General features: G+C 50.0%; 1 protein-coding gene across 1 annotated transcript in view; it reads right to left on the reverse strand.

Annotated features, from left to right (window-relative positions):
• Nucleotides 1–9,732, reverse strand: part of GCN1 (GCN1 activator of EIF2AK4) — a 54,447-nt gene extending 44,715 nt beyond the window's left edge. The window contains exons 1-5 of the mRNA XM_069556867.1: nt 9,686–9,732; nt 4,765–4,867; nt 1,896–1,959; nt 1,271–1,402; nt 660–768 (exon numbers count right to left, since the gene is read on the reverse strand). Of these exons, the coding sequence (XP_069412968.1) occupies nt 660–768; nt 1,271–1,402; nt 1,896–1,959; nt 4,765–4,867; nt 9,686–9,703 (426 nt within the window). The 5' untranslated portion in view covers nt 9,704–9,732. The remainder of the gene's footprint in view (nt 1–659; nt 769–1,270; nt 1,403–1,895; nt 1,960–4,764; nt 4,868–9,685) is intronic.
• Between the last annotated feature and the right edge of the window lie 324 nt (nt 9,733–10,056).

The raw sequence follows: 10,056 nt of genomic DNA on the forward strand, positions 1-10,056 counted from the left end.
GAACTCAGAAACTAAATTAAGTACTTGGCCAAATCTCAAGGCCAAGAATCAAATCCACACCAAGATCCTTTTTGTTAAAACTGTGACACCTTTCCTCTTACCCTCCACTAAGCATATCAAGACATTCAAGAGAACCTCCCAACCGGGCCTGTGAAGCCATCTCTGGTTAGCAGACACGCTGAAAGGCGAGGAAGGGAAAATGGAAGGAGCAGGCATAGAACGGGGAGGAGAGGATTTAAGGATCAAAGCACATGGCAAGAATCCCACTCCATTAGCCAGTTCAGCACTGAAATCCAAACACAGGGAAAGGAATGCTTAGTCAGAAAAACACAGAATGATTTACACTGCTTTCTGGTTTCCTAGTTTTTTGGCTGTCTTCCCTACTCTGGCCTGTCATGAAGGCAGGGACCACGTCTCTCTTGCTCATCCCTGTGTTCCAGGTCCCAGGGTCTAGCCCACATCTGATCCAGGAAAGCTCGCAGATATCTGATGAGGAGATGAATGTTATGCTGCCCTCGCGCCCATCCACCAAAGTGACACACACCAGGGTAACTCAAAGCGCCCGGCCACCTGGCCCTGAGGAGAACACTGGCCAGAGAAGGTGCTGAAACACACCCAGCTCTGTGCAGGGAGCCGACTCCAAAGACCCGGGGACCTACCAGTTTGTTCCAGATGTCTCCTTGCCGCTTGGCTCTCGAGGGAAAGACAATGCGCACCAGTAGGCTGGTCCAGGACAGGGCCAGCAAGGCGGCCGAGCCGCTGCTCTTACTGGGAGGGGAGGGGAGCGGAGGAGAGACGTCAGAGCAGCGGCCTCTACCTAAGGACAAGGGCTCCCCGCAGGGCCCTGCCTGGCAGATAGGACCCTCTGCTGACCTATGACTGGATGGAACCGGACACCCATTCTCCACAAACCACCTGTGACAACTCAGGACAAGGAGTGCCGAGCCCCCGCCTCTCAGCAGCCACAACTATAAAACCCGAAGGATGGTTTCCCACCTTTAGGGCCTGGTGGGGGTGGCGGTGGTGGAGGCATTTGGTTTCTCCTTAAAATGGCCTTACTGCCCCCAGTTTCCCAACCCTGCTCCCCAGGAGAGCGGTCTCTCTGCTGGGCCTGACATCCTGGCTTCTCCCTCCAGCCGGAAGGCAGACCACCAGCACCCCCCAGGGCTGCAAAGGGGAAAGGGGTGGCTGTGGCCACCCTGGCTGGTCTGCACGGGCTCCTCCAGAGAAGGACTCTGGAGCCCCGAGCACCACCAGCTTCCCCTCTTACCTGGGGACGCCCACTTTGGAGCCGATGCCCGAAGACTGCAGAAAGTGCAGAAGGTTCTTGGCAGTGGCTTCAGGCTGGGCCTCGGCCAGCTGTTGGATGGCTGCCTGCAGGGCCCGGCGTGAGGCTGCATCCCTGGGGGAGGGGCAAAGGCCAAGGTGAACACGTGGACCCGGGGCAGGGGGTGGGCGGGGGGGGCTTCAGCCAAGCCCCGTCTTTCCAGGAAAACGACATTGCACTGTATTTCAGCGCATCACAGATGAGGAGATTTGGAAGTAACTGGATAACCCTACCTCATCCCAGAGTTCTGGAAGCAGCTAACAAAGGGCAGGGAGCCTTAAGGCTGTACGGGCAACATCTACATTTACAGAACACTTACTATAGGGCTCAAATGAGGCCCAGTGCTTTCACACGCACAAGTGAAAGCTCAGAGTAAGCAAGAACTTCACACAAACCACCACGAGAGCATGATCCCTAGTCCAGAGAGGAGGAAACTGATGCACAGAGAGGTTCCGCAACCTGCCCAGGACACAGGCAGTCTGACTCCAAAGCCTGAGCTCCAACCACTGCCCTCTACCACCTCTCCGCACAAAGTGCTCTGGACACTGGGCTGGTGGCTGGCACTCGCCTGTATCGATGCAGGGTCAAGCAGAAGAGTTTGCAGAGGCCTTTCACAGCTCCTTCCGGCAGATCTAAAACCAGAGATTACACAGAGGTTAGTCAATAAGCACTATCGACACTTCCTGGGCATGGGCCCAGGAATAACACCCAACACTGAATTGGAGCTCACGAGGCACAGGCCCTGCTCTAAGCACTTGACACACATTAACTCAGTTCCTGTAGGGTGGGTACTGCGACTGAGCCCATTTTTAAGAAGAAACCAAGGCACAGAAAACTAAGCAGGCCAGTCAAGAGAAAGAGAAGCTGGTGGAACAACAGTGCTCAGTAATGGAGAGCCAACCTGTGATGGCTCTGCAGACCGAGCTGAAGCCCAAGGATGAAGGGAGGACGGTCTGATGGGGGAAATGGAAGCTGAGTGTCAGACAGACCAGCGAGCAGGAGGCTCATGAAGGGCTCGCCTGGGCCCCCGAGGGATGGGGGCCGATGGAGGAGGAGCGTAGACCCAGCTCCCCCAGCGCCCTGAGCCTGGCACTGACCCACCTGATTTGAGGATGTCTTAGTAACTGAGGAAAAGAGTAACTGGGGCCAAGAACAGGTTGTGGCTAAGAGCTTCCCCAACAGCTCAGCAGGTAAAAAATCTGCCTGCAATGCAGGAGACACAGGAGACGCAGGTTTGATCCCTGGGTTGGGAAGATCCCCTGGAGAAGGAAATGGCAACTCACTCCAGTATTCTTCCCAGAAAAATCCCATGGACAGAGGAGCCTGGGGGGCGACAGTCCAATGGGTAGCCAAGAGTCAGACATGACCGACCAACTAAGCACAGCAGAGAAGAACAGCAGTTAGTAACTGCTAACAGACACCAGGGCTGATAAGAGCCAGGCACTATCCCTACAAGTTCGCATTCCCTCCTCACTCTCACCCTGTGAGGGAAGCACGGCCTTACTATCTCCACACTCAATGCAAGGAGGCAGGCTCATAGCCAAAGGAACCTGGACAGGGTCCCGCAGTCTGGAGGCAGCAGAGCCATGGCCAGAACACAGAGCCCATGACCTCCGACTGCGCTGAGGGCCCGTGACTGGCAAGGCCAGGCCCAGCAAACCCGCCTCGCCAGCCTCAGGCTTCAGGTCCAGGGAGGCAGGACTGAGGGGAGCACCAGAGGCCGTAGGGCCAGGTGGGGCTGAGCCGGGCTGGGCGCCCGCCTCCAGGGTTCAACAGCCTCTGCAGAGGCCTTTCAGCTCCTTGCCCCGCCTTGGATGAACCCACCTGGGGACCTGGGACCCTAACACAAGGAGAGGCCAGAATAACTATCACTACACAACGGCGCCACAGACTCCGAAAATGAGGAAACTGAAAACTAACTATTTCATGTGCGGAGTTCGCGTCCCCCAAACGACCTACGCATCAAAGGCAAGCAAACATTTTACAAATATGATTCGCCCCGAACTGTAGAATTTCAGGGTGACTGGGGAGTAAAATCACCCTGGAAAGGCCTGAGTAGTTCATAAACTTCACCCACACTTGTCGAACTCCTTGCTCCACAAACTGGGGGGAAAGGTGGTACTCGGCAGTTACTTAGCACGGAGCCAGCCATTAGGGTTAGGGTGGACAGCCAGCGTCTGTCACGTGGCAGCCTTCTTTAACTAGAACCCTGCTGAGAAATGACCAGAAGGACTTCTGAAGGTGCCATAAACTCAAGCACTAAAGCTCTGATACACAGCAGAATCTCTCAGAAGCTCACGAACAGCAATTTACTTAATTTACACGCAACTTTAACAAGCTTCGGTATATAACCAGGCGACAGTAGATCAGAAGCAGCAAATGAGAGTCTGGGTGAGACAGTGGAAGAAGGCTCTTTCCTAACAAGAAGAGAAAGCTGACAGAATCGGAGACCCAACTCTACCACCACGGTTCTCAAACTGCAGCAAGCATGGGAATCAGCTGGGGAGCTTGTTAAAACACAGGTGCTGGGCTCTACCCCCGGAGTTTTCATGAATCTGCGTCTCTGGGGGTAGAGCTGAGATTCTGTATCTCAAACAAGTTCTCAGGCGATGCCGAAACTGCTGGTCTGGGGACCACATTTTGAGAACCAACGCTGCATAGGAAAAATATACCAGAAGGAAACTCAAAAACGAGGATTTTATAGCACAGGGAATGCTGCTCAATTTTATGTGGCGACCTGAATCAGAGAGGAGTTCTGGGGAGAATGGACACGTGTGTATGGACGGCTGAGTCCCTTCACTGTTCACCTAAAACTATCACAGCATTGTTAATCGGCTATACCCCAATACAAAACTAAAAGATAAAAAAACCAACTAATGAAGATTTATTGGTTGAAGGCAAACTAGTCTCATACACGCCCCCCCAGCTTGCCGTTAAGAACCCTCAGTCACAGTGCAGAATCAGAATAACTGCATGCGCTCAGCATTTCCCAAAATGTGCTGCCCAGACTGAACAGGTTTTCAGCAAAAACGAGTTTCAAGGAAACACTGGATTAAAAGGGGACATCTCCCAAACTTAGATGATCTTGGAATCCTTCACTAGCCAATCTAGTTACCATCTTGCTGATTTTCATGAAACGCTGGGAAAAACAGTGCCTCCAGTCATTAAAAAAAAAATTTTGCATCTAATAAATTACTTAAGAAAAACTATTGGCATCTATTACAACTATTTCCAGTCAAAATGGTTAAAACTGTTAAAAACTTTGGCACCTAGAAGGATAAACTTTCCACCAACCCAACTGTTTCAATGCACATTTATAACAAGCAAACATAGACAGTGATGACAGAAGTTGCTGGAAGTGGGGGAAAGAAGGCCATGGTTCTAAACAGAGAGCCCGACTTGGTCTGAAATGAAATCAGTGACATGGAAATAAATACCTTTTCCGGCAACACATCTCCCCAGCTCACTGAGGATTTCTCTCCGTTCCTTCACACTGGCTGTTGTCACCTTCCCTGCAAAACGCTTTAGTGTCTCAGAAACCTGCGAAGACCAAGCCCACAGAGAAAATGCCACCAGTCAGACCACAGAACGTTCGCGGGGAGGGAGAGGGAGGGTGTGCTGGGGGAAGCCGTGCAGGACTCAGAGCGGCTCCCTCTAACCCAGGGCTTCTCAGTCTCCACTCTGGGGGCTGCCTTTCACTCCTAATAATTCTTGACTGTGGGGGCTGCCTTTACACCCGGCAGGATCATGGGCAGTGCTCCTGGCCTCTACCCACTAGACACCGGTAGCAGCATACAACCCTCCCACCACAGGTGAGGCGACCCCAACTGCTTCCAGACATTGTCAGACGCCTCCTGGGAAACAAAATTACCCCCAGTTGAGATGTACTGCTTTTAACCCAACCAGTCAGCCACTCAGTTAAACTTAAACTTTGGACAAAAAGAGGCAAGGCTTAAGGCAAAAACCTCAAGACAGAAAACCTCCTTCTGGGACTTCGCTGGTGGTCCCGTGGCTAAGACTCCACGCTCCCAATGCAGGGGCCCTGGGTTCGATCCCTGGTCAGGAAACTAAAGCCACATGCCACAACTAAGTGTGTGCATGCCCGACTAAGACTCAGCTCAGCCAAATAAGTAAGTAAGTATTTTTTTAAAAAGAAAGAAAAAATATCCTTTCCGAACTAAGCAAAATATACGGAGGGCCTACTATGTGCCCAGTATGTCCCCTTTATATTATCTCTTATAAGCCTCCGGTAACGAGGTGTATCCTGGCAAGTCATAAGCACAGTTGGCTAAAGGGTAAAAGGTTAAGAAACTGAATCCCAGTTCAGCCTCCTACCGGCTGTGGAAACTCAGTCAAATTATGTCATATGCTTGACCTTCAGGTTCCCCATCTATTCAGCACCTACCTCATGACTGTTATGGGGAATAAATGAGAGAGTGCATTTAGGGCATTACTCTCTCCCCGAGCACAAAATCAGCTACTACTAACCAGCAAGCCTTCAAGACAGGCATCATATTCCCCATTTTACAGGTGATGAAGAAACCAACTCCCAGAAGGGAAGCCACTGCTCAGACTGGAGTCGAAAGCCACAGCACCTGCATTTCTGAAACTAAACGTGAAACCAGCAAGTGTAGAAACTGATGCGAACAAGTCCTTAGCTATCAAGCATCATCAATGTTACAACTGCCTCCCTTGCACAGGGACACAGCGTAAGACTTGGGGAAAGGGGCGGTTTGCAAATACTCCTGAAAATCTGCTCCTGAACAATATTCCACAGCGGTGTTCCCCAACGTTCCTGGCACCCGAGGCTGATTTTGTGGAAGACAACTTTTCCATGGACTGGGGAGACAGGTGGGATGGTTTGGGGATGATTTGAGCACACTACATTTGCTGTGCACTTTATTGTTATAACATCAGCTCCACCTCAGACTGTCAGGCATTAGATACCAGAGGGTGGGGACCTCTGTTCTACAGGCTACAAAGCAAGCAGGTCATGGATAAGTGACCAACTCCTGCCCTCTTTTTCTTTTGAGGGTATCTGACAGACAGGCCCTATTAGAAGAGTAAGACTTAAGCGTACACAGAGAAGTAAAATAACACCAAGTTCCTCTTATAGTTAAACCTTTGCCACAATTCTATCAGCAATGAATAAAATCATGTGCAAAACTCCATCTTCTACATAAAGGGTCTGTTTACTGTCTTTTGCTCTTATACTCATTCATGCATATAATTAAAGAGTCAAAAAGTTCTGGGAGGTTTGCTCTAAAAACCAGTCCCATGCCCTCACACACAAGCACAATCTCTTTCACCAACACTGGCTGATTATTCGGTAATTATTCCTCAAGTTTCATAATATACATTAGTCCAATAATTCAGTGTTTACATTACATGCAACTAGTTTTCAACTTCCGTTTAATGAACTCTGTTTGCTCTCTTGCACAGCTTTTTAAAATTAATCCTGGAGTTGAATCATGAGCCCTTCATTCTCTCCATTCTCAGCCTGCCTCGTTTTATCTGTCCTAATTAACCATTCAATCCCACAGTCTGCCCCGTGTCTAAATCTCAATACATTGACGCAGATCATGCAGTCTGACCAAATTCCACCTTCCTGAAGAGGCCTCTCCCAGTGGATTTGGTGTGTGACTGCTACAGCTGGGATGCGGTTTATCACCCTGAGAATGTACTCTTTTTGTGTGTCTGGGTGAACTGCACACTCCAACTTGTGACGTCCTTGCGGGTTTGAAAATGTTCTGACCTCCTACCTGAAGTTTGTCTGAATACAGAATGCTAGATTGAAATTTTCCTTCAGAATACTGAAGACTTTTCTCCACTGAGTTCTAGCATTCAGTATTGTTGGGAACCTCCATGCCATTCTGATTCTCGATCTTTTGTCTGAGATCTGATTTTTCCCCCCCAGGAGTTTCTAAGATCTTTTTATATCCAAGGTTCCAAAATTTCAGGTTGGGACTTTCCCAGAGGTCCAGAGGTTAAGAATCCGCCTTCCATCGCAGGCAACTGAGCCCACGCACCTCAACGAAAAGATCCCACGTGCCGCAAATAAGACCCAATGCAGCCGTAAATAAATACAAAAATAAAGAAAGAAAATTTATTTTTAACAGAAAAATTGAATTTCACGTTAGTGTGCTCTGTCGTGCGTCTGCTTTCATCCACTGTGCTGACCATTTTTGATTTGAAAAGGCATGCTTTGGTTCAGGGAAAGCATCTTGAATTATTCCGTTGATGATTTCCGTGGACATTGGACCTCCTACACTTTTGTGTGGTCCTGTTTTACACTCTCCAGAAAGGAAAACTTCCAGCCTTTTGCCAAGATGGAGAAAGAAAGCTGGGGTTCTGAAGGCACGTGAACAGGGCTTTCAACCAATCCTCCTAACTTAGCCCCTCCCCACTCACCCTCACACCCAGGGGTTAGCAGATGCCAACAATTCCCAGCTATCAGAAATTCTACAATGTAAATCAGGTTGGTTCTCAGCTTTCCGAACTGCTGGCTTAGGATCCTTTACCACTCCTCACTTTCTAGCTTCCAAAAGTTTGCAGCTGTTGTCTGCTCCCCATTCTCTCAATTCTTATTTTTTCCCTCAACCTTTTACTAGTTTCAGTAAGGCTGGAGGAGATAGCAAATTTAGATGCATCTTTATATATATAATACACCCTGTACCCGAAATTCCCACATAGCTGTTTTTCCATGCTAATGTTAAGTTCCTGACTACAGTTTCTCCTGGAAAGATGAAAAGGGCATTTCAGGTACAAGGCTCTTCTTTTTCTTAATCAGAAAATGAATGTCACCCACTAGGGACCCTGTCAGAACAAAAGTGAGGAAGAGCACACTAAGATCCTTCAGAGAAGTAATTTGTTGGTTTAGATCAGATGCAAAGAGCTTTAAAAGTTCACAGGTTTCTCTCTAGGGTAACCCTGTCCAGAAGCACTTTCTGTGATGATGGAAATGTTCTTTTACACTGTACAATGCATCAGTCACCAGCCACATACAGCTACCCAGGCACTGAAATGTGGCTAGAGCAACCGAAGAACTGAATTTTAAATTTCATTTAATTTTAACTAACCTAAGTAGCTAGTTGGCTGTTAATTAACTGGTTACTATACTGAACAACACAGCACTAGAGAGATTTTTTTTTTTAATATTTATTTATTTGGCTGTGTCAGGTCTTAGCTGTGGCACAAGGGGCGCCCAGGCTCAGTTCCCCAGTAGTATGTGGGATCTTAGATCCCGGGCCAGGGGCTGAACCGGTGTCCCCTGCACTGGCAGGCGTCTTTAACTACTGGAGTACCAGGTAAGTCCCAAGAAGTGTTTGCTTTCTTCATTTGAGTTTCAATGTTACACATTCAGCATGTATTCTCCCAACCCCTTTCAAAACACCCCTTTCTTTCCAGGATCCATCATAACAAACTTTGAACAAATTACCAGAACCTTCCTTGCACAGGAAACTCACAACACACACATTCTGAATAATGAAGTTAAGGGCTCACTCTCTGACTTCAGGGTCTTCATATCAAAATAAATAAATCTCCTCATCCCGACACCCAAGTGAGCCAAGCTGTCCTTTTGAGACCTGTTTCATTTCCCGTAATACTGTCTTTTTTTTTTTTTCGTAATATTGTCTTTTCTCTCTAAAACACTCACAGCCACAAAGGAGGCTGGGGTGGAGGGAGAAAGTCCCCCCTCCAACACTCAAGGTGACAAGACTCTTCCCAAGTTGTGACAGCTCTTTTATCTAACGCTGGACCTAATAATAACCACCAACTTACATGGGGCCCTACTTTATTTCATTGATTCCTCACAACGACCCTACGAGGCAGGTATTAGTTTAGCCCCATTGTATGGATGCAAAGACCGCGACTTGACAGGATTAAGCAGCTTGCCCAGCGTCTTAGAGAAACTGATCAGCTAGCACTCAAACTCAGATCTGTACAAATCCAAACACTATGCTTTAAGTCCCCGAGCGTAGTAAATGTCCGAGAAATATCTGCTGAATATAAAGTTTTAAGGCATAGTTGGCGCTGGCCGAGGTTCATCGTGGAGGGTTTCGGAGAAACGGAGCAGACTCTGAAACGGGAACTGTGGCAACTTCAGGATCAAGAAGGGTCTGCCGAAGCCGAGGCCGGAGTCCGACTCGTCGAGCCCACGGCCGGTCTGCGCCGCCCGGGCCGGGAACCAGGACGAAGCCGGGTCCGTGGGGAGTTCGCCCGAAGCGCCCCCGGGACCGCGCCCTCCGCAGCCGCCGCCCCCTAACCCCCTACGGCAGCTGCACTAGCGGTCAGACCAGACCGCCGCCATTCGCGCCTAGTTGCTGAGCGCGTTGGCCTCGCAGTCGCCCGCCTTACCTGCGTGTCCGCCGCCATCCTGCCGGAGCTGACTCCGGAACCGCTTCCGGAGCGCTTCCGGGTCACAGCGAGAGCCCACGCGGCAGGGCGAGGCCGGGATCCCGCTTGGAGCCTGCCCGGGCCCGGGGCCTGGCGCCCCCGGGCGGGACGGCGGTCACCGCAGGCCGGGATTTGACTCAGGCAGCCGGAGTGTGTTATCTGAGGGATACCGGGGACTATCAAGGCCTGCCAAGGGCGTGCTTTTCGACCCCCGGGTCTCAGGGCCCTTCTCAGCCCAGCCTCGTGGAAGATGAGGGTCCCTACAGCTCCGACCCACGTGTGCGCAGGCAGGTCCGGCCCGGGTACCCCAACGTGGGCCTCTCCTGTGTGAA

Source organism: Ovis canadensis, chromosome 17 (genome assembly GCF_042477335.2).
Source record: "Ovis canadensis isolate MfBH-ARS-UI-01 breed Bighorn chromosome 17, ARS-UI_OviCan_v2, whole genome shotgun sequence".
Classification (NCBI taxonomy): Eukaryota; Metazoa; Chordata; class Mammalia; order Artiodactyla; family Bovidae; genus Ovis; species Ovis canadensis.